The sequence below is a fragment of the Tursiops truncatus genome, chromosome 14 (genome assembly GCF_011762595.2).
Source record: "Tursiops truncatus isolate mTurTru1 chromosome 14, mTurTru1.mat.Y, whole genome shotgun sequence".
NCBI classification, from domain to species: Eukaryota; Metazoa; Chordata; class Mammalia; order Artiodactyla; family Delphinidae; genus Tursiops; species Tursiops truncatus.
In genome coordinates this window covers 43,232,886-43,256,184 of record NC_047047.1, presented here as the reverse complement: position 1 = coordinate 43,256,184, position 23,299 = coordinate 43,232,886, and the positions used below count along the sequence as shown (strand labels likewise).

Sequence of the window (23,299 nt, the reverse complement as noted above, 5' to 3'; positions counted from 1 at the left end):
CTTCGTCAATGTTTTACTTGTCCTTCTCTGATGGATATCTGCATTACTCTAGGGACACAGCATGGAGCAAGACGGAAAACCCACTGAGAGGGCTCAGCACAGGGTATGTTACCTTGTTGTTATTCAGACCCCAACAGTCAGCTTCTCAGCCTTTCCCTCTAAATCCTGTTTGGTGATTCCTGTTAGATACCCAGAAGCTCTCATAGGGTCACTTCACCAAGACAGTCAGAGTCTTGGCAATGGAGAAAAGCTCTGCAGGCACTTAAGGCTAAATCAGAGGAAAAGACCGCCATCCTTAGAGTGAGGAGTCTGGGACAGAAGCTGCCCCAGGTGATGCTCTACCGTTCTTCAGAACAGGGCGGGACAAACAGATTCTGCTGACAAGGTGATCTCCTTTGGATCGCTTCATTTCACTTCACACAAACGACTTTGGCAACTTTTGTAAAAAAAAAAAAATCACGCATAGGATTGTACTCGGGCCATCTGAACCCTTCTCCAATTTCCACTACCGTACAGTTTGACAACTTGATGATTTCCTGCCCTGAGCTACTTTCTGTTTCCATGTGTCTTCATCACAAGTTCCTTGAGGACAGAGACCATGTCTTCTCCTTCACATGTCCCCAAGGCTGCAGGTAAAACAACAATGCCATAGTTTCTAGAACACTAACACTCACTTTCTCATCCATTAACCCAACAATCCTCACAGCACACACCACACCCTCAAGCCAGGATAATGCTCATTTTACAGAGGAGGTGATCAAGACCTCGAGAAGGTCACTGGTTTGCCCACACTGCACAACTGCTAAAGGGCAGAGCTAGGACCCAATCACAGACCTGTCTGATTCTGATCACAGCACCTTTGGGGAAGGGGCCATCTCTAACAAGGCAGGCATCGCTCCTTTTTTGCACACTGCCTAGCACGGTTCATTACAAATGCAGATACGTGAGCAAGACCTTGTGATGATAGATGTTTTCATGTTTAGCAACAGGACCACAACTCCGTGTCTGCTTTTTCTACTACACGGCAGCACATCCTAAAAGTATCCCTCCTGTTACACCCATCTGCACTGTTCCAGGACTGCTGAGTGTGTCAAGGACTTTGGGCAGGAAGGGATGGGACCCTCCACAACTCTGGTCTTTCCGGTGGCCTCACACTTTCTGCACCCTCCCAGGATGGAGTGGGCAGCAACAGCAACTTGAAGCGCTCTGTCTAGACTTGCTTCGTGGCAGCAGTGACTATCTACAAACTGTGGCTTCTGTTCTTTGCCCTCCTAAGATGAAGGAAATGTGGAGGTATAGGCCTCCAGGGCATAGCCACCCCACCTGGGCTTCTCTCCTAAGTGTCAAAGACCAAGCAGATGCTGGCCCACAGGATAGTCCCAACTCATTGCAACCTTAATAAATGTTTTCACATATTTATAACCAGGGCGTGAGGAAGGCCTACTTAAGGTTCAAAAACACAGAAGCCACGAAGAACAAAGACTAAAAACCTGGGCCACATAATAATCCAAAGTTTGGAAGCATAAAAGATATCACAAAGTTAAAAGAAAATGACATATTAAAACATCTGCAGCATGTGTAACAAGCTAGGGTTAATATTCAGTATATCAACAATTCTTACAATTCACTAAGAATAAGGTGAACCATTTAATAAAAAGGGGGAAAGAATATAAAGAGGCACTTCATAGTGAAAGAAATAGAAATGGCAAACAGCAAAGGAAAATATGCCATATCTCACTGTAAACAAAAATACAGTTAAAATACTAAAATATCATAGTTCACTAAATTAGCAGACATTAAAAAGACTATTAATATCCAGTGCTGGAATTTTAGTTGGATTTGCCCAGCAAAAAATGAGAGAAGACTCAAATAAATAAAATTATAAATGAAAGAGGAGACATTACAACTGATAACACAGAAATACAAAGGATCCTAAGAGATTACTATGAACAAGTACAGCCCAGCAAATTGGACGACCTAGAATAAATTGATAAATATACAACCTACTAACAATGAATCATGAAGAATTAGAAAATCTGAACAGACCAGTAATGAGTAAGGAGATTAAATCAGTAATTTAAAATTTCCCAGCTAAGAAAAGTCCAGAACCAGATGGCTCCACTGGTGAATTCTACCAGACGTTTAAAGAAGAATTAATGCCAATCCTTTTCAAACTTTTCCAAATAATTGACCTGAATAGACTTCCAAAGAAGACATACAAATGGCCAAAAAGTATATGAAAATGTGCTCAACGTCACTAACCGTCAGGGAAATGCAAATCAAAACCACAATGAGATATCAGTTCACACCTGTTAGAATGGCTATTATCAAAAAGAAAATAGATAAGACAAATACTATATAATCTCGCTTATATGTGGAATCTAAAAAAGCCAAACTCATAGAAACAAAGTAGATTGGTGGTTGCCAGGGGCTATAGAGCAGGGAAAATGAGGAGATGTTGGTCAAAGAGTATCAACTATTACTTATAAGAGGAAGAAGTTCTGGGGATCCCATGTACCGCATAGTGACTATAGTTAACAATACTGTATTGCATACTTGAAAGTTGCTAAGAGAATAGATCTTAAATGTTCTCACCATAACAACAGCAAAATGGTAATTATGTAAGGTGATAGATGTATTAACTAACCTTATTGTGATAATCACTTCACAATATTTTTGTGTAACAAATCATCACATTGTACACCTTAAACTTACAGAATGTTAGACATCAATTATATCTCAGTAAAGCTAGAAGAAAAGAGGAAAAAAAAATATCCAGTGTTGGGAGTTAGGAGGGCAGTTAGGTTGCATCAAATTTTAAAATGCGTTATGCTCTTCGACTTGGCATTCTACTTCTAACAGCTAACCTAGAGAAACATGTGCACTTGTGAATAAAGAAGCACGGGCAGAAATGTTAATTATAGCACTGTTTATAAAAGTATAACATTGGAAATAACCTAAATGTCCTCTAGTAAAGGCATGGCCTAATAAGCCACGGGACAGACATCGCAGGGAACGTTTTGCAGCAGTTAGAAAGAATAGGTGATATGCTGAGCACTGACATGGAAAGATTTCCAAGACAGAGGACGTGAAAAAAAGTGAATTGTTTAACAATATGCATAGTGTAATCTACATTTTAAACATGTAACCCCATAAAACCACACATTTCTATATGTACATATATGCATGTGTAAATGGATAGAAATACCTCTGGAAAAAATACTAAACTGGTGGGGCTTCCCTGGTGGCGCAGTGGTTGGGGGTCCGCCTGCCGATGCAGGGGACGCGGGTTCGTGCCCCAGTCCGGGAGGATCCCGCATGCCGCGGGGCGGCTGGGCCCGTGGGCCATGGCTGCTGAGCCTGTGCGTCTGGAGTCTGTGCTCCGCAGCGGAAGGGCCCGCAGCGGTGAGGGGCCCGCGTACCAGGGGGAAAAAAAAAAAAAAAAACACTAAACTAGCAATAAGTTCTCTCTGGGTAGCAGAGTGGGTTTGGGGAGGCAGCAGCGGAGGGGCTCTTGCTATGACTGTTCTGTTGGCTGATATTTTTGCAAGAAGAATGTATGCATATATTACTTGTGCAATTTTAAAAGAAAAAGGAATTAAAATAGGCCCAGGGTTGCTAAAGGACAGACCTATCAAATCCATTAGGTCTACCCTCCCTTTGGGGGCCCAAGTAGCCCAGTTCGGGCCTGGAGAGGGGGGACGGGGTAGAGAAAAGAAGCCACCACCTGCCCAGTGTCAGCCCCCACCCACGTGCCAATAAGTCTCCTGACTTTCTGACAGATGTTATTCTATTTTCCACTGTGTCTCAGGTCAGGCTCCCTGGGAAACAGACTCTGAGACTGAGATTTGTATGCAAGAGGTTTACCGGGAAGAGCTCTGGGGAACAGCACCTCTGGGGGAGTGAAGACAGGACCAAGCAGAGGCTGAGGTGCAGTCACAACAAAGGCCTTAGCAGGTCCCAGAAGGAGCTCTGGAGCTGAGAGGGCTCTTCAGAGTGGTCCCAGCATGGGGGGAGGGGGCTGGGCCTTTGCACCTCCGCATGACCAGTCACTGGATGGGGGCTGCCTCTGGGAAAGGAGTGCAACTTTGGCCAAAGCAACTCACTTCAGCTGAGAGGCCGGTCCTGGGAGAGACTCGGCTGTGGGCAACAGTTGGAGGAATGAACACCTCAGCCCGGAAGGGGAATCTGGAGCTAAGTGAGCATTTGACTCAATGTCGATTCCTTCAAAGATGTCAGGTTGCAAAAATGAAGAAATAATTCAGACTGACCTAGCACCAACTCTGGCAGGTCCAGAGCTAAACCCCTAAACTGCATTGTCTTCTTTAAACCTCACAAGTCTGAGTTGAGTACTAATATTATCTGTTTTACAAGTACTAATATTATTTGTCACATAGATGAAATTGAGGAAATTGAGGGAATTATACGATACAGAGGAAATTGAAGCTCAGAGAAGTAAAGTAATTTGCCTGAGGTCACACAGCTATCAAGTAACACATACAGGTTTCATTCTAGGTCTGGCTGATTCCAGAGCCAGCAAGAGGGGAGGTAGCTTATGAAAAGCTCAGCCAGGACAAAGAAAAATAAGAGCAACAATGGAGAGGTGTTAATAAGGTAATTAATACCATTCTTCTGAATAGCAGGTTGGAACAGAGATGTCCAGGAGCCACACAAAAAGTCCTGGGCTCCCTGTTTGTCTTCATTGTATAAAGAAAATCAAGTATTTAATTCCCTACATATTGTACGATGCTAATTTTAGCATGTTTTAAAACATGCAAATATTTACTATTTATTATAGTTATCAATATTTACTAGTATTTATTATGATATATATATTTCTTAATACAACCAAATTAGTATAAGTATAAAGACATGCAGGAGAGAGATAAACACCTATGGAGGGAGGGGTGCTGGATGAGAAACCATTTAAGAGTCTTCCATTTATATTTATATTATACAAATTCTTAAGCGGGGTAAGGAGTACAACAGTATTTGTTATATAATTGTGTCTACAAAAAGTAGAAAGAAAAGTGCCTTTTGTATTTTGAAACAGTTCATAATAACTGTTTTTCAAAAAGAAAAGTGTTCAGATAAGAAAGCTTATAAAAGCTAAGCAGTAGCACATTATTTAAACTTGTATATTTTTGTTTATTTCGATCCTTACTCTAATTTGAGGATTATATGGCTTAAAAATAGAAAGTATCTATTAATAAATGTGCAGGTCCTTTAATGAAGACTTATTATAGAAAAAACCCTGGTGAGTGTGTGCAAAGACAGCCCACGTACCAAGTCTTTAACATCAATTCTAATGATGTACCTACTATCCACCTGGATCTTTTTTGGAAACAGGATGAAAATTATAAACACACATGTAATGTATAGACAGGATTGAGGAGGGCTGGTTTTAACACAGGAAGCCACTGCCTCCCTTCCCCCCCCCCCACACCCTGATCATGTGACCCACCGCCCTTTGTTCTGTCACAGTCTTCCACTCATGGGGGGCACAGAACAGTAGACCTCTCGTTGCCAAATATACAGGCTCCACCTGCCCCACCAGCTGCCCCAGGGTTTCTGCTAATCCCTAAGGACATCCCTAGCTCTCCTGGGCTATAGATGACCCAACCTCCTCCTCCTAAGATTTGGCTGCAAAAGTGCTTGGGGCCATGTTCCTGCACTAGGGGCAGTGGAGAAGGGAGTGCAGAAACCAGAGATGAAGAGCACACCCCACACTGCTTTTGGGGAGTAAAAGCCCAGCGACAGCTGAATCTCTGAAGCAGCCCATTCCCTTAAGAATCTGGAGTGTCAGGGACACCAATTCCCCCTCCTTGGCTCCTTGGGGCCTCTGGGTTCCTGTGGGGGGCCCCTCTGGGGAGCAGGTTGGCTGGGAACCACACTGTCATGTGTGGCCTCTGGCTCCCCATCCACGGATCACCCACAAGCCAGTGAGTGTCACAGTCGCACAGGACAACAAGAAATGACCTTCAAGCAGATGGCTCACAGGCCTCAACCAAGACAACAGTTTTTGGTTTTGTTTTTGTTTTTGCGGTACGCGGGCCTCTCACTGTTGTGGCCTCTCCTGTCGCGGAGAACAGGCTCCGGACGGGACGCGCGCAGGCTCAGTGGCCATGGCTCATGGGCCCAGCCGCTCCGCGGCATGTGGGATCTTTCCGGAGCGGGGCACGTACCCCTGTCCCCTGCATTGGCAGGTGGACTCTCAACCGCTGCGCCACCAGGGAAGCCCAAGACAGCAGTTTTTAAAAGTGTTTCTAAAAATATTTTGTAAAGCTCCCAGTATTCTTTTACTGGTTCGAACAAACAAATGGAAAAAGATTTTTTAAGTCAATCAGGAAAATTGAACACATTCTTATATAATGTTTTTTAAACTACTGTTAATTGTGTTGGGTGTACTAATGGCATTATTTTGTTCTGTCAAAAGTCCTTACTTGTCAGAGATACTTACTCAAGTATTTATCCATAGAGTTATGTGACATCAGCAATTTGCTTTAAAAACCACCAACAAAACAAAGTAGTGGTGTGAGGAGTGAGTGAAACAAAAATGGCAGTGTGTTCATTGTTGAAGCCAGGTGCTGGGTACTATACTTTCTACTTTTGTGTATGTTTGAAGATTTTAAATAAAAAATTTAAAAGTGATCTCATGAGGGGTTAGTTTCTCACCACATATACATACTTTTTTTGTTTTTTTCCCTTTCTCTGCCTTTTTTCACTTACAAAAGTAATATGTTCTTGTAAAAAATGTCAAGCAATACAGAGGGCTATAAATCCACTTTCCATTAATAAAGGCAAGAACTGTGTCATGTGTGTTTCTTGTCACCTCGTCCTTATGCAGGACACTGTCCAGCACCCGTATGTGCTCAATTTAATGCAGTTAGAATCACTGTCCCTCACACAAGACTGGAAGGGACCTTTTAGGTTGTTTATTCCAATTCCTTCATTGTACAGATGGGGAAACTGAGGAGAAGGTAACTGGGTCAGGGGCCCTGAGCTGGTTAGTGGCAGAACTGTAAAAAGCTCTCACAATCCTTAAGGCAGCATTTGTTGGGTAGCCCCCAAGGAGATCCCTCAACCACAGGGCTGGTGAAGCCCCGATTGTCCTGTCACCAGCACCTCCCATTCCCCCCACCCCTCTGACCCCTTCTTGACAGGAGCTGAGGGCATTGAGAGGGCAGATCCCAGACTCAGAGAAGGCCCCTGGGTGAGGTCCAAGGCTGCTCTGCGCCAGCACTCTCCCCAGCTGCAGCCCCAGACTCATTCCACCTCTCAGAGGCTGATGCCCACCCAGTGGGCGCCCTCCTTAGCTCCGGGCAGCTCCTCTTCCTACCCCAGTACCCACACCCTGCATGCAGTCAGTGAAGTAAGTTTGTGACCTCATGCAAAAGGGAAAGTATTATAAGAAGGTGTTCTCTTAAAGCAAACAGATACGCTACTTTTCAGGCTTAAACAGAGGGTAGGATGGGAGGTGGTAATTCACACAAAATTCTAGATTTATGATACAGACTTTCCAAAGCCACTCTCTTGACCCACAGCCCCACAGGGCCCAAGACCTTCAGAGCCACAGAAAGGGCCAGCTCAAAACTATTCCAGCTGCAGATTTGAGCTGTTTGCCCAGGATTTGCCCAATATGAGGAGAGGAGAGGGAGTTTCATGAGAGGGTCTGGATCTGTGGTGTCCAGCATGCTAGCTACCGGTCAGTGCAGATATTAAACACTTGAAATATCCAGTCCAAAGTGACATGTGTTGTCTCTATAAAATGTACACCAGATTTCAAAAGCAGTACGAAAATAAGAATGTAAAAAATCTCATTAATAATTCTTATATTGATATGTTAAAATGATAACTTTTTGGATATATGGGGTTAAAATATGTTATTTAAATTAATTATTGTTTCATTTCTATCACTTTATTGAAGAATAATTGACAATCAACTACATGTATTTAAAGTGTTCAATTTGACAAGTTTTGACATGTACACACCGTGAAACCATCATTACATCATATAATGTACATGTCCATCACCCTCAAAGAGGTTTTCTCATGCCCCTTTGTAGTCCCTCCTTCCCCCTGCCCACCCATCCTAAGATAATTGAGGACATTCAGTCTGTCTCTATGGAATAGTTTGCATTTTGTAGAATTTTATGTAAGTGGAATCACATAGTATGCGTAATTTTTTACTGCTTTCACTCAGCATAATTATTGTGCAATTCACTCACATTGTTATCAGGAGTTCATTTTTTTAATTGCTGAGTGGTATTTCATTATATGAATCTATCATAGGTTTTTTATCCATTCACCTGTTGATGGACATTGGGGTTGTTTCTATTTGGGGGCTATTACAGATAAAGTAGCTATGAATATGTGTTTATCTGTTTCTTTTAACTTTTACTGTTTTTTTTTTAATGTGGCAGCTACGAAATGTAAAATGTGCTCACGTTGCATTTCTATTGCACGGGGCACACTTAGATTCTCTTCTCAGCCTTCCGCTTTCCTGGCTCAGGCCAATTGTGTTTAATTCAACCAACTGGTGCCCTGGGCCAGGTGCAGAGCCAGAGCGGGGAGCTGTTGCTACAGATGTGAAGGGCCTGGGGAGGGGGGGCCCTGAGTACGTCACCCCTCTGTGCCCCTCAGACCCCCTTTTCCAGGAACTGTCTCAAGGCACTAGCCACGGGGCAGGGAGGCGGGAGGCAGATGCATAAACAGTCACCTTGAATTCAACATCAGAAGCCAGAGAGAGATGCGTGAAAAGGCTCAGGTGATGCAGAGGAGGAAGCACGTGTGTCTGGGGAGTCTGGGAAGTTTTCCCAGGGAGATGGCATTTGCACTGGATCCTGGAGGAAGAGAGTTCACCAACCAGAGTGGGGGGAGGAGTTTCTAAGTGCAGGGGAAAGCTCTGAAATTCCCCAGGGCAAAGCAGGTTCCAGGAACTGGGAACTCTGTGCAGAGAGGAGGGCATCAGATGGGGTGGAGAGAGCTCAGGCTGGAGAGGGGCTGGTGGGCCAGAACAAAGGGCCTGCTATGCCATGGGGGAGGGGCTGGTCCTTACCCTCCAGGCAAGGACGCTAGGGAGCCAGGAAAGAGAGCCAGGCCACTTTAGAAGAACCTCCAGGGGTGGCAAATAGGAGTGATGAGTATTTGGACCATGCCAGTGGGAATAGACAACAGGGACTAAGTTCTGGAGAGTTCAGAAGTTGGTTGGACATGAATTGGCAACTAACCTGATGTGAGGCACACAGAAGAGCACAACCCTGGGGTCCTTACAGCTGGCGCTCCTGGGTGGTTGCCATCCTCTCTTGCCTAGATTCTGGCTACAGCCCTTCCACAGGTGTCCCTCTCACCCTGTCCCGGCCACCCAACCCAGTGCTGGCACAGAGAGATTTAACTCCACAATTGTCTCCTCCCAGCTCAGTGTCCCCTGTGGCTTTCCACCACCTGTAAGATGAAATCTCATTTCCCCTTAGATAGGCACAAAGCCCTGGGCAAGTTGGGCACACACACACACACACACACACACACACACACACACACACAGAGTGCAGTAGTGCCCTGGCTCTCCATCCCCATGGTCTCTCGGCCTGAGGGCCTTGTCACATGGCTTAGCCTAGACTGAACACAAAAGCCTCCTCCTCTTCCAGGCATGGTTTAAGGCTCCTCCAGAAGCTCTCCCTGAGGGCTTCAGACCCCTGTGCCCAATACACACTGTGCATCTATAACCTCTTTCATGCTCACTAAACTGTCACTTCTTGAGGGCAATGTCTAAGTCTTTTGTTTCTGGAGCTGGAGTACTAGAGACAGAGATATGAGGGTAACCTGATGTTGGTGGTAATTGCCTTAGGAAGGCTGAGATGAGGGCAGAGCCCCAAGGGCAACACTCTGGACACCAGGATTTCTGACCCAACACAGTGTGGAAATAGGGTCAGAGGCGATCGCTATTCTCTGCTCTGAAAAGTCTTGGGAAGGCTTATTTTGTCACAGGGGAAAGAGCTCTATGGAGACAAGAAAAAACAGCCAAAGGTCCCTGCCCTTAATATGTTCATAATTAAGATGAGGATGATAAAACAAGCACACATAAAAGGACATCAAAACACTGGATGTCCAATGTTCTAAAAAGAGCAACAAATAAATGTGACAGGGAAAATCTGCATGGAATTAACCAAGTATTTATTGAGCTCTTACAGTGTAGTCAGGTCATCCTTGAGCTGTAAAGGATGCCACAAGTGAACCTAAGTTGCCTGCCTTTGTCTCCAAGTGTGACCACTCACAGCAGGGAAGCGAGGTCCACGCTCATGAAGACATTTGGGAATCAACCCATCCCCAGGTGGGGAGGCCCAATTGATAAATGTCACAGGTGTCTGGAATGGGGATTTCAAACTCTACTGTGCATTTGGAATACCCAGGGGTCTGGTTCAAATGCAGATTCTGATTCAGTAGTTCTGGGGTGGAGCTCAAGATGCTACATTTCTCACAGGTTCTGAGTGGAGGTCCCAGCTGCTGGTCAGGGCCCCACTTTGAGTAGCCAGGACCTTAGTGAATGAAGAGAACCATGTGAGCTGGAGCGTTCAGGGAAGGCCCCATAAATGGGACTGAAGGAGTGGGGACTAGACGAGGCAGGAGGGCATTCCAGGGGCGGGCGGCCTGAGCAGGGACATGGGACAGAGGCAAGCTTACAGAGGGGGAGAACCACGGCGCAGGAAGTCCATACGCTGGAACTGAAAATTCTCATTAGCCAGCAGCAGGAAGTGCAAGGGACCAAGTTATGTGGAGTCTTCAATGCCACACTACAGAGCTGCAATTTAATTAAAAAGGGAAAAGCGGGGGCTTCCCTGGTGGCGCAGTGGTTGAGAGTCCGCCTGCCGATGCAGGGGACACGGCTTCGTGCCCCGGTCCGGGAAGATCCCACATGCCGCGGAGCAGCTGGGCCCGTGAGCCATGGCCGCTGAGCCTGCGCGTCCGGAGCCTGTGCTCCGCAACGGGAGAGGCCACAACAGTGAGAGGCCCGCGTACCGCAAAAAAAAAACAAACAGAAAAAAAAAAAAGGGAAAAGTGAGCTGGGGTCGGTTCTTGAGTCATATTTTGCTGACACATTCAGGAAAGGTAGAAAAAGTGTAAGGAATATATATCCACGCAGAGGATGAGGGGAAATGGAGTACAGTTTCTCTCACGTCTTACTTCAAGGCATTCAGTTCCGCATCCCCATCCCCTATCCTCCATCCCTCTGCCTCAGTCCAGGCCTTGCTCCCTGAGTCCTTGGCTCTAGAAGCCTTTTAAGTCTCAGATGATCCATGAATACTGGGAAAGAAACCTTCTATGGTTCTGTGCAGCCTTTCTTTCTCTCCACGGATGCATAAACAATTCAACTGCACGTGATAAAAGCAAGGGGAGGGGGGACCCACATTAATTTCCTCGAGGCAAATGATAAGCTGGCAGATTTGGCTCTCTGGGAGGAGATAAAAGCTCCAAACACAGCCGAATGGCTCTCAGGATCCGAGCCTGGTACGGATGCAAATTAAAATAAAAACTATATAAACAGCAGCACAATGGCACCATTCAGGGCTCCTTCATTAGAAGCCAGCTCTCCAGCACCATTGCCCACAAAGACAATTTCCCTTTCTTCTCCCTCCTAACGAATTTCCAAGCTGGTCAACAAAAGGAGGCTAAGGACAAAAGCAGTTCTAATTGATGAGGCTCTTGGGAGAGGGTCGTTGGGGAGATTCATTTTATGTGTGCAAATCAAAAAGCAAATGTGATGTGTCAGACCAGCTGAGGACAGGCCTCCCACTGCGGGTGGTAGATGTGCCAAGTCCCTCCTCTCAAGGCTCCATACAGACAGATAACAACCCAAAGGTCACATGCACCAGCCAGGCCTCCCAGAGCCCGAAAGAGCCAGCTTCCTCAAATGCTGCCTTGCACAAGGGGACCCCATTCAGCATCCAGGCGCAGGATGCAACAACTTGCTACCATGGCAGCCTCTCCTCTGTACTGCAGAGGACAAAGTTCATTCGTTACATTATCATGAAGCATCTTTAAGGTGGGCAGTCACTGGGGTTAGGAGAGTCAGTTTTAGCAAAATCTACCACGTATTGAACGTTCAGGCTCCAGGGGAAATCTCTGCTCACAAACCACAGGTATCCCTGATTTTTTCCCATTCAGTTTTCATTTCTAATCACCTATGCCACTTCAGAAAACTTTTCAAGTGACAGTGCTCTCCAACTGTATCGTTCATCTTCATGACTTGCTGTGCAGCCATGAAGATTTCTTCACTTCCAGATCCCTTCACACTCATCTCCCAACCCACACTCCTCCCCGAACTTGGAATTCCCTACTACACCCCTGCTGTCCATCTATATCCCCTTCGCCTCACGAACCTCATGTTTCCTCATTATAAGATGGAGTAATAATCCTTGCTCCACTCATCTCATGGGCTATTGGGAGACTCAAATGAAATGAACATGAAAGCAACTATAAACAGCATACATATTTCTGTTTTAACAGAAATGTCTTAGCTGAGGCTATAGCACTGGACCATTTAGTGACTGCCAAAAATCTCTTTATCATTAAATGAGACTTTTTTCAGCCAATAGGACAAACAAGATTTGTCCTATCCATCAACACCAAAAGGAACTCTCAACATTTTTAAATGATGGAAACCCAAACAGCCAAAGCGAGCCATCCCCCACCTCGGCCCCTTCATGGTTCCCCAGATATCTCACCAGCACATGCCTGGTACTCTCTGCTTCACCCAGTTTATGCTTCCGGACACACTGATCTGACGTCAGGCCAAAGGGCTGGTGCCTGGGAGAGGGAAAGACCAAAGAGAGTAGTGAGGCTGGGAGGATTTTTTTTCTCCAACTCTGAATGTTGCCTTACTTTGCCCCTTTAGGGCAGAGTCCATCATTTAGAAAATGAACTGTGTTTGCAGTCTAACAGGCAGCAGCTGCTGCGGATGGGAGGCCCTGTTCTTTTCGCACTTGTAGGCTAAGAAGCAAAGGAGGAGTGAAGAGAGGAGAAAGATATGAAAGTCCCATGACCAGACTGCCCTTTGTAGCCCTCTGCAGCCAGCCAGGTGGTCACAGAGCTCTATAGTTATTCTCTCATTTTCCCAGCTGATAAGGATAAGGGAGGTGCTATCTGCCACAGTCACCCCTGGCTTTAGGGCTGGTGGTTAGTAGCACATGACCCAGCACTATTTTCCTCAACACTTCCAAGCCCCGGCTGCCCTGGACAATGCTGCCGAAAAGATAACAATGTGTGGTTGATATGCTCAGATCTTTTCCGAACCACACTCGCATAACCACTTGTGTGAGTTTCCTAGGGCTGCCATAACAAATTACCACAAACTGGGTGGCTTAAAACTATAGAACTTTATTCTCTCACACTTGTGGAGGCCAGAAGTTCAAAATCAAGGTGTGGGCAGGGTTGGTTCCAGCTGGAGGCTCTGAAGGAGAATCCATTCCGTGCCTCCACCAGGGGCAATCTACGGCATTGCTTGGCTTGCGGCTATATCGCTCTAATTCCTGCCTCTGACTTCACATAACCTTTTCCTGTGTCTCTGTGTGTCCTCTCCTCTTCTTATAAGGGCACCTGTCATTGGACCTAGGGCCCACCCTAAGCTCAGGATGATCTCATCTCAAATCCTTACATTATATCTGCAAAGATCATTTTCCAATAAGGTCACCTTCACGGGTTCCAGGGGTTAGGACTTGGACATGTCTTTGGGGGGGACCACTATTCAACCCACTGCAGCCCCCAAGCAAAGGGGAAGGGACAAGAGAAGGACACTCCACTGAGCCTCTGCTGAAACCAGCAAGAATTCATGGGGCAAAGTGGGAAGGGGAGTTATTCAGCCAAATTATGGTGGCAAGGGCTGTGGGATACCGAATGGGACTTCAGCATGGCTGCAGTAGGGACCAAGGGACACTGGCTTGGGATCTGCCCTCCACTGAGACCCACAGAGGGCACCAGGTGGCTGCAACAACAAAATGACAGGGAAAGAGACACACCATCCATCTCTCCCCCCACTTACCCACCATCTTCCTCCCACCTCACCTACCCCTGCTGGGTAACATATGAATCACCCTGCTTTTTACCCTCCTGCGGGTATAAGCGAGGCGGCAGCCTGGGATGAGCCCTGGAAACTCTCCCAGCAGCCTGTTAGTGAACTTTGCCTGCCTTGTGGAGGTCAGCCAGCTCTGTCCACTGAGGGGCTGTTCAGATGACTGCACTTCCACGCCTGGTTTGTGAACACAGATTCAGCACTTAACTGTCTTCTGCTGCTGTTCATGCTTACAAAAGGAAAAGCCCTCCAAAATTTAGTTCACAAAATCCAATTTAAGGATCAAAAAAAGGTATGCCAGGTACAAAAATTCTAAAAGGTCCTTTCTCCAAGGAAGAAAATATTGACTGCATCACCAATCCCAAGTTTCAAAAGGAACAGTTCCGTAAGTTTCCCCCCAAGAGATCCCTGAAATGTGTAAATAGAGAAGATCTGTCAGTGATAGTTACCAAGAAAACTTCTGAGGCCTGAGATGGCAGGCCTTCAGTCAAGACCATGCCTATAATATGTCGTTAGGTCTTGTTTTTTAGGCCTGGAGTTCATTAACCATCGGAAGTCAAACTTTTCCCTACAGCGCTAGGAAGAGGAAGTCTGGCAAATGGGGTCTGAAAAACTTCTATGGATGAGTTGAGGGGCAGGTATTTGTTGACTGTGTACCTTGTGTGGGTCACTCTGCTAAATGCCAGGGATATAGCCAGGTACAGCAATTCAGACATGGCCCTGCCTTCATAGAGAGGGAGGAGGGGAGACGGTAAGCTGACTATCACAAAAATAACCATAGTTGAGCTAAATGGTACAAAGCAAGAGTATGGACTGTCATGGAATCATACAACAGGGCACTTGCATACCTAAGAGATGATTTGGATGGAAGGTTTTGTATAATACATACTCCCTCTCCTTCTTTCTCAAGGATACTGGATGGAGGTCCTTGCCCCTCTAGGAGCTACAAGTATTTGAAGCAAATCTTCAGACAGATTTTGGGGCTGTGTGCCCTATGAACCTAGAGGGGATCCTAGAGTCCCTGACAGTGGAAGAGAGATGCTCTTGGAAAGATGAAAGCGATAGAAGCAGGTCCCCAGGGCTGAGATCAGAAAATAAGACTCTAACAACCTCATACTTAGGATGTATGTCAGGATGGCTATTATCAAAAAAGCAAAGGAACAAATGTTGGCAAGGATGTGGAGAAATTGGAACTCTTGTATATTTTTGATGCGAATGTAAAATGGTGTAACTGCTATGGAAAACAGTATGGAGGTTCCTGAAAAATTGCCCAAAAAATTACCATATGATCCAGCAATCCCACTTCTGCGTGTTTATCCAAAAGCATCAAAATCAGTATCTCAAAGAGATATTTGTACTGCCATGTTCACTGCAACACTACTCAGAAGGAATCAGCCACATGCCAGAAGGAAAGTCTGACTTTCAACTGTTGACAACAACAAGGATAAACCTTAAGGACACTATGCTAAGTGAAATCTAAAATAGCCAAACTCACAGAAGAGAGTAGAATGGTGGTTGCCAGGGGCTGGGATGAAGGAGAAATGGAGTTGTTGTTCTACAGGTATAAAATTTCAGTTATGCAAAATGAATAACTTACAGAGTTGTAGAGATCTGCTGTACAACACTGTGACAATAGTTGACAATATGCAGTTCAAAATTTGTTAAGAGGGTGGATCTCATGTTAAGTGTTCTTACAAGGGAAGGAAGGGAGGGAGGGAGGGAGGGAGGAAGAAAAAGAGAGAGAGAAAGAAACAGTAAAAGAAAAGAAAAGGAAAGGAAAGAGAAAAGAAAAGGGAAAGAAAGAAGATAGGACTTTAGACCAGGGGTTGACTAACTGTGGCCTACGGTCAAATCCGGCCTGCTGCCTGTTTTTGTAAATAACACTGTACTGTAACATGGCCACACTCATTTCTTTACATATTGTCTGTGGTTCTTCGGCACTTCAACAGCAGAGCTGAGTGGTTGTGATAGAGGCTGTATGACCCACCAAGCCTGAAATACCTGACCACCCTGTGCAAGGGTGTCAGCTGTTGGCTGTCTTCAGATTCTCCACATTTCTGTTCTTATTCTCCTACAGGAAAACTTGAATCCTTTCCCTACTGCTTATTAGTTTGTCACTCAACCCAAGGACTGGGCTTAGCCTTTTTTTGGCCACAATTCTAATTCACATGCACCTAGGTTGCTACCTGTAGTCACTAGACACACGTGACTATTAAAATGCAAATTGAAAGTAGTATAATTACCTTAGGGCCTTCACAAAAAGAATTTTGCCACCCCTTGCTTTGGATTCCTCAGTATTCTCATCACCACACCAGAATGTCTTAAACACCTTTATCTGGGCTGCTGTGGAGGGAGGAGGGCCAAAACCTCAACAAAAGTCCATGTGCTAAGAACATCAGAGCGCACTCATAAGCACCTCCTGTGAGCCAGGCTCTGTTTTGGAAATATCAATGCATTTAAGCCCTCACATTAACTTGGAGGTAGGAATGATCATCCTGATTTTACACATGAGAAAACAGAGGTTCAGAGATGTAAAGTAAATTGCTGAAGTGGCAGAGTCATATTCGAACTTAGATCAGTCTGCCTATGCATGTTATCACTACATCCAACTTCCCACACTGCCTGCTGCTTAAACATTTCTATAGAATTATTGGGAAGAATTCTATCACTTTGGATAAAGAGAGGATCAGTAGGAAATACACCAAGTGAATTCATTCTGCATAACAAACAGTATCAGGCTGCCCGCATGGCCCAATGTCACTGTGTTGGTTGGTTCCTTAGAGACTTGGAAGCTTGGAGGGTCAGTTACCACTGGGTTCTTTTGGAATTCCTGTAGCTGTGTGCTGCAGTAAGGGTGCGGGAGGAGGGGAAAGTTTGCCTTATTATAAGACCATCTTCCTGCCAGTTTATCGTTACCCCAGCAATCACATCATAAAAATTCATGCTCCTCATTCAGACAAGGGAACAAGGATTGCGAGGCAGTTCTGGAAACTACATCAACAAAGGAAATTTACAAGACCTGAGGATGTTTAGTTCAGAGAAGAGAAGCAAGCTAGCTGTGCATTATGTCTTCAGGAAGCCCTGCCATATTGAGAAGAGCAGCCTTCTGTGTGTTCTGTCAGAGTTGAGAATGTAGAACAATAGTTCGAAGTAAAATGAAAGACTTGGGCTCAAAGTTTGAAAGAATGTTCCAACAACTGGAACCATCTAACAATGCAATGCGCTTTTGAGATGGGCTCACTCAACACTGGAGATGTCCAAACAAGAGCTAATGACACTCGTCAGGGATGCTGTGGCATGGATTTCTGAAACGTGTGATGGTTAGACTAGGTCACCTCTACAGCACCCTCCAATTCAAAGAGCCCACGATTCTGTGAACAAGAGATCAGCCTGAGGACCACACTGGGAAAAATCAGTGCTTTGAACCAAATATGTTCTTTCTAACTCCTTCCACATCCTAATCACATCTCACTAAAAGCTAGTGGCTGTTTTCAACCAAGCCCCAGTCACCTCTGGGCATATTCCAGGACTAACTGAATATTTATGACATACCTATAAGAATGATTTTTCAGTTTGTCAAGTGAAACTATAAGATCTCTGGCTTTGGAGGAGGCAGCAGGGAGTGGGTGGTCAAAATAATAATATTAGCTAATATTTACATTAACTTTGCCATTTACAGGGGAACTTACGATCCAGTTAATCTTCACAACAGCCCTGTCGGACATGTTAGTCGTTATCATCCATTTGTGCAGGAAGAGGCTGCCCAGTTCCCCCACAGCTGCAAATGGCTACAGACCTAGTGAGTGACACCTTGAAGGCAGGAGGGGCCACGTTGGTGGACACCACTTTAAGCAACGTCCTACAGAGACTAGCTGAGAGTTTAGGATTATTAGTCAGGATTTGTTTCCAGTTTTTGTAACGAAGGTGGTCATTTTGGCTCATGAAACCTGGCAGAAGAGAATGCATTGCTCAGAACACCGTATATTTACAGTATGTAGTTTTTACAAAACTACCAGTGTTTTCCAGTGCTTCAATTATGGGAATGAGTTTCACTTTCACATTCTGAGGAGGCATTCAGCTTGGGAGGCTAGAAACTGCAAGAGATAGTTACCAAGGCTCATGCCGTTGAATTATAGGCTGTCTTTATTGCTCATTGCTCACATCAGCAGCATTGGATTTTGTATCCTGTTTACCCATCTGGTCTGGACTGAATCATCCCCTCTTCGGTCACAGCACTTGCCTTTGGAGGCTCCCGGAAGGGAAACAATGAGCAAATGTTAGTTAACCTACGTGAGGACGAGAGGATGCTTGCAGACTGTCACTTGGAGAAACCCTCCAGTGTTGCTGTGGTCCTATAAGCGTGATGAAGGGGCCTGTAAATAACTGGGAATGGCCATCTTTGCTTCTAAAAATGAAAAACATCCCTCATCAGAAACATGCCTTCAACATGGAAGGAAGGCAAAGCTTTTAGGTAAAGAATTGGGTAGACAGGTACAGGGTAAGGCAGGGGGAAGCATTCCAGGCAGAGGATCCACTTGAGTAAAGGCAGGAAGGCATGAAAATGAAATGCCTCTTCTCTTTAACCAGAGGACAGAGTGCATACAGGGGTTCACAGGAGGCTGAACAGGTGGCTTTTAGTTTATAATATGATGCCTCTCCAATGGCAGGCTCCAGAGAGCACATTTAATGCTGGGGTCCAGTGCTTGTCAAACATGCATCAAAATCATCTGGAGGGCTTGTTAAAGCATAGCTTTCTGGTCTCCACCTGCAGAGTTCCTAATTCAGTGGGTCTGCAGTGGGGCCCAAGAATGTGCATTTCTAACAAGCTTCCCACCGATGCTGACACTGCTGGTCCAGGGACCACTCTTTGGGGACAACTTCTACAGCTAGTCAGCAGCTGATAACTGTTCTGAGTAGGGAAGTGAGGTGATCAGAGCTGAGTGCTTACTGTCTTTACCTGACCAGTTTGAAGGGCCGATAATTCTGTGAGAAGATATGTAAGGAAAGGAATTTGTGAGAGAAGGAATTAGCCCAAGCAGTGAGTATATGTTCAGTGGTGAGATCTGATTCAAAGCATCTCATTTTTCACCCACCTGGCAGTGGGGACTAAGGGAGATGAACCACATGACCCATGGTCCTCATAGGAGAACAATGGAATATCAAAAGTTCTTTAAGTTACCAGATAAAGCGTGTCATTTATAAAGCTCTAGAATGGAGTTTTTAACCCCTGAAATGCATTTTCTTTTCTTTTAAAGTATAGTTGATTTACCATGTTGTGTTAATTTTTGCTGTACAGCAAATTGATTCCTATATGTATATGTGTGTGTGTATGTGTATATATATATATATATATATATATAAAATTCTTTTTTATATTCTTTTCCATTATGGTTTATCACAGGATACTGAATATAGTTCACTGTGCTATACAGTAGGACCTTCTTGTCCAAATGCATTTTCTTAGTGTCAGTTTTTCTAAAGACACTGACCATGTTAGTCATCAATGACCCCACTGGCTGGCAGAAGGAATATCTCATGGCTTTTCTTCCTCTACTCTTGATCTCTTAGGTGTGAAGAAGAATGACAGATGATGAGATTTAATCTAAAACGTCTTGAGTTTCACTTCCATCACAGAAATGGCAACTAGAAAAACATAGGAAAGGCCCAAAGATCTGCCTTGTCTAAGAAATCCTGACATGGCCCAAAGAGGAAAGTCAACATGGTGCACTTCCAGGCTCAACATTAACAAAGATGCTGCCCTAACTAAGGTGGGTATGTGGGTATTTTTAGGGCAAAGCAGAAGGAGGAAAGAAGGGGGAAGGTTTTCTACTGGTAGTAGGGTTGGGAGCAGGTTATTCTTAAATCCTATCCTATTGGCCTGATTGATGTAAGGGAAAGCTGTCACCCTCCACACTAAAGTATTATTGATGATTGGAACTTAATACATGGCTTCATTTTGTATTTTATCAAGGTCTTCTTGAGTCAAGTGCTATAGCCCAGTCTAGCTAGAGAACATTGTATTCTAAGGTTACACTGCAGAAGAGATGACACCCTGACCCAGCAATTGGAGGACTTGGGTTTTTTTCCCTGGTTCTGAAACTCTGAATTTGGGCAAGATCTTATCTTCACTGGACCTCAGATTCTTCAGGTGAGAGAGGACAGAAATTGTACCTGGTTATCTGTATGATCCCTGCCATGACTGGTCTTCAGCAACTCTGTACCACCTATGCTGAAGCCAGCTTTACGGAATGAGAGTGCCCTGAGCAGTGGTCACGGCGCCATTGCCCCCTGGACAGCTGGTTTTACCTGAACTCTGCTAAGTTTAATTCCCTGGTGTCATTAGCATTTATCTCTGTGCTGGCCAAAGAAGACCACGGTGGGAAAATTTCAGTATCAGCTAGTAAGAAAATGATCTAGGACACTAATGATCTCAACTGGTTAGACTGAATGAGGAACACCATCAGTCACTTTAAGGGATTTCCAAGAAGGCCACAACTCGACTCTTCCCATTCAGATCACTAAGGTTGGCCAATCCCATACTCAGCTCACACTCAACACTTTCTCTCCTTACCCATCACCCCAACTCTGTTCACTCCCCTGTATTACATGTGCATGTCTCCGTTTCCCTAGCCACCCATCACAATGTCATTCTCTGTGAGGACCAGGGGCATAGTTCATTCTTCTTTACCTAATCTTAGTTTTCTCTACCCACCAAGTCTGGGGAAACAATTAAGGGCACAACTGTAATATCTTTGAGTCCTGATTCTCCACCCAGAGTCATTGCTGGAAGTCTACGCTCCCCGTGGGTCCCCACCATTCCCAAACATGCCCCTTGACTCCACTGCCCAAGGATGACGGTCCTTCTCTGTAACTCCTCACTACTACCACAGGAGGAAGAGGAGTCCACAGAGCTCACTGCTGTTGGCAGCAGGAGACCAGGGCCCTGCCTCTGCCTGGCCTACTGCGCACCATGGGTCCGCTCTCACAGTGTTTGCTCTTGTCTCTCATCACAGAAGGGGAAGCTTCTTTTTTCACCAGTGATAACAGTTCCTATGAGACTCCTCCTACCTCCCAAGGAAACCTGCTATTCTTCATTTGCAGCTCTGTCTGCAGGTGAGCAGAGCATTCCCAGAGCTAGACAAGAGGGTGTTGAATGATACACCTTCTCATGTCTTACGCCCACCAACCATGGTAGAATGGGTAAGAATGTAAATTTTCTCCCGCCTCACAATAGGTTCCTTCTCTACCTAAGGGTATTAGGACTTTAGTTTTAGTCAGAAAGTGGCACAGTTACAATGCAGGGCCCAAGCATTTAAAGCCTAGTTATTCAGAAGCCGGTTAGGGCCTAAATCCATTCAGTTTTAGGCAGAAACTTGCTGAGGTAGGATCCAGGGCCTAAGCATTTTAAAGCCTAGTTATTCAGAAGACGGGGGCTTCCGGGAAGATGGCGGAAGAGTAAGACGTGGAGATCAACTTCCTCCCCACAGATACACCAGAAATACATCTACCTGTGGAACAGCTCCTACAGAACACCTACTGAACGCTGGCAGAAAACCTCAGACCTCCCAAAAGTCAAGGAACCCCCCACGTACCTGGGTAGGGCAAAAGAAAAAAGAATAAACAGAGACAAAAGGATAGGGACGGGACCTGCACCAGTGGGAGGGAGCTGTGAAGGAGGAAAAGTTTCCACAACTAGGAAGGCCCTTCACGGGCGGAGACTGCGGGTGGCAGAGGGGGAAAGCTTTGGGGCCGCGGAGGAGAGAGCAGAAACAGGAGTGCGGAGGGCAAAGCGGGGAGATTCCCGCACAGAGGATCAGGGCCGACCGGCACTCACCAGCCCGAGAGGCTTGTCTGCTCACCCGCCGGGGCGGGCGAGGCTGGGAGCTGAGGCTCGCGCTTCGGTCGGATCCCAGTGAGAGGACTGGCCTTGGCGGCATGTAGACAGCCTGAAGGGGTTAGTGCGCCACGGCTAGCCGGGAGGGGGTCCGGGGAAAAGTCTGGACCTGCCGAAGAGGAAAGAGACGTTTTCTTCCCTCTTTGTTTCCTGGTGCGCGATGAGAGGGGATTAACAGCACTGCTTAAAGGAGCTCCAGAGACGGGCGCGAGCCACGGCTATCAGCGCGGACCCCAGAGACGGGCATGAGACGCTAAGGCTGCTACTGCCGCCACCAAGAAGCCTGTGTGTGATAACAGGTCACTCCCCACACCTCCCTTCCGGGGAGCCTGTGCAGCCCGCCACTGCCAGGGTCCCGGGATCCAGGGACAACTTCCCCGGGAGAACGCACGGCGCGCCTCAGGCTGGTGCAACGTCACGCCGGCCTCTGTCGCCGCAGGCCCGCCCTGCACGCAGTGCGGCCCCCCACCCCCACCCCGGCCTGAGTGCGCCAGAGCCCCTGAAGCAGCGGCTCCTTTAACCCCATCCTGTCTGAGCGAAGGACAGACGCCCTCAGGCGACCTACACGAAGAGGCGGGGCCAAATCCAAAGCTGAACCCCGGGAGCTCTGCAAACAAAGAAGAGAAAGGGAAATCTCTCCCAGCAGCCTCAGAAGCAGCGGATTAAAGCTCCACAATCAACTTGATATACCCTGCATCTGTGGAATACCTGAATAGACAAAGAATCATCCCAAATTGAGGAGGTGGACTTTGAGAGCAAGATTTATGATTTTTTCCCCTTTTCCTCTTTTTGTGAGTGTGTATGTGTATGCTTCTGTGTGAGATTTTGTCTGTATAGCTTTGCTTTCACCATTTGTCCTAGGGTTCTATCCGTCCGTTTTTTTTCTTAATAATTATTTTTTTATTTTAATAACTTTATTATATTTTATCTTACTTTATTTATTTTACATTATCTTTGTTCTTTCTTTTTTCCTTCCTCCCCTCCTTCCTTCCTTCCTTCCTCCCTCCCTCCCTCCTGCCTTTCTTTCTTTCTTTCTTTCTACTTCTACTAATTCTTTCTTTCTACTTTTTCTCCCTTTTATTCTGAGCCGTGTGGATGAAAGGCTCTTGGTGCTGCAGTCAGGAGTCAGTGCTGTGCCTCGGAGGTGGGAGAGCCAACTTCAGGACAATGGTCCACAAGACCCACCCAGCTCCACATATTATCAAACGGCGAAAATCTCCCAGAGATCTCCATCTCAACACCAACACCCAGCTTCACTCAACGACCAGCAGGCTACAGTGCTGGACATCCTATACCAAAAAACTAGCCAGACAGGAAGACAACCCCACCCATTAGCAGAG

The 23,299-nt window shown here is 45.8% G+C and overlaps 1 protein-coding gene across 5 annotated transcripts in view; it reads right to left on the bottom strand.

Annotated features, from left to right (window-relative positions):
• CLHC1 (clathrin heavy chain linker domain containing 1) overlaps positions 1-23,299 on the bottom strand; it is a 171,469-nt gene that overhangs the window by 64,222 nt on the left and 83,948 nt on the right. For 2 of the 5 annotated variants that reach the window (XM_073791647.1, XM_073791649.1), the window contains exons 13-14: positions 21,900-22,068; positions 12,723-12,804 (exon numbers count right to left, since the gene is read on the bottom strand). In XM_073791647.1, coding sequence (XP_073647748.1) covers positions 12,723-12,804; positions 21,900-22,068 — 251 coding nt within the window. Of the gene's footprint in view, positions 1-10,296; positions 10,970-12,722; positions 12,805-21,899; positions 22,069-23,299 lie in introns of those variants that run through there. The other 3 variants (XM_073791655.1, XM_073791652.1, XM_073791648.1) reach the window with 3 other exon arrangements.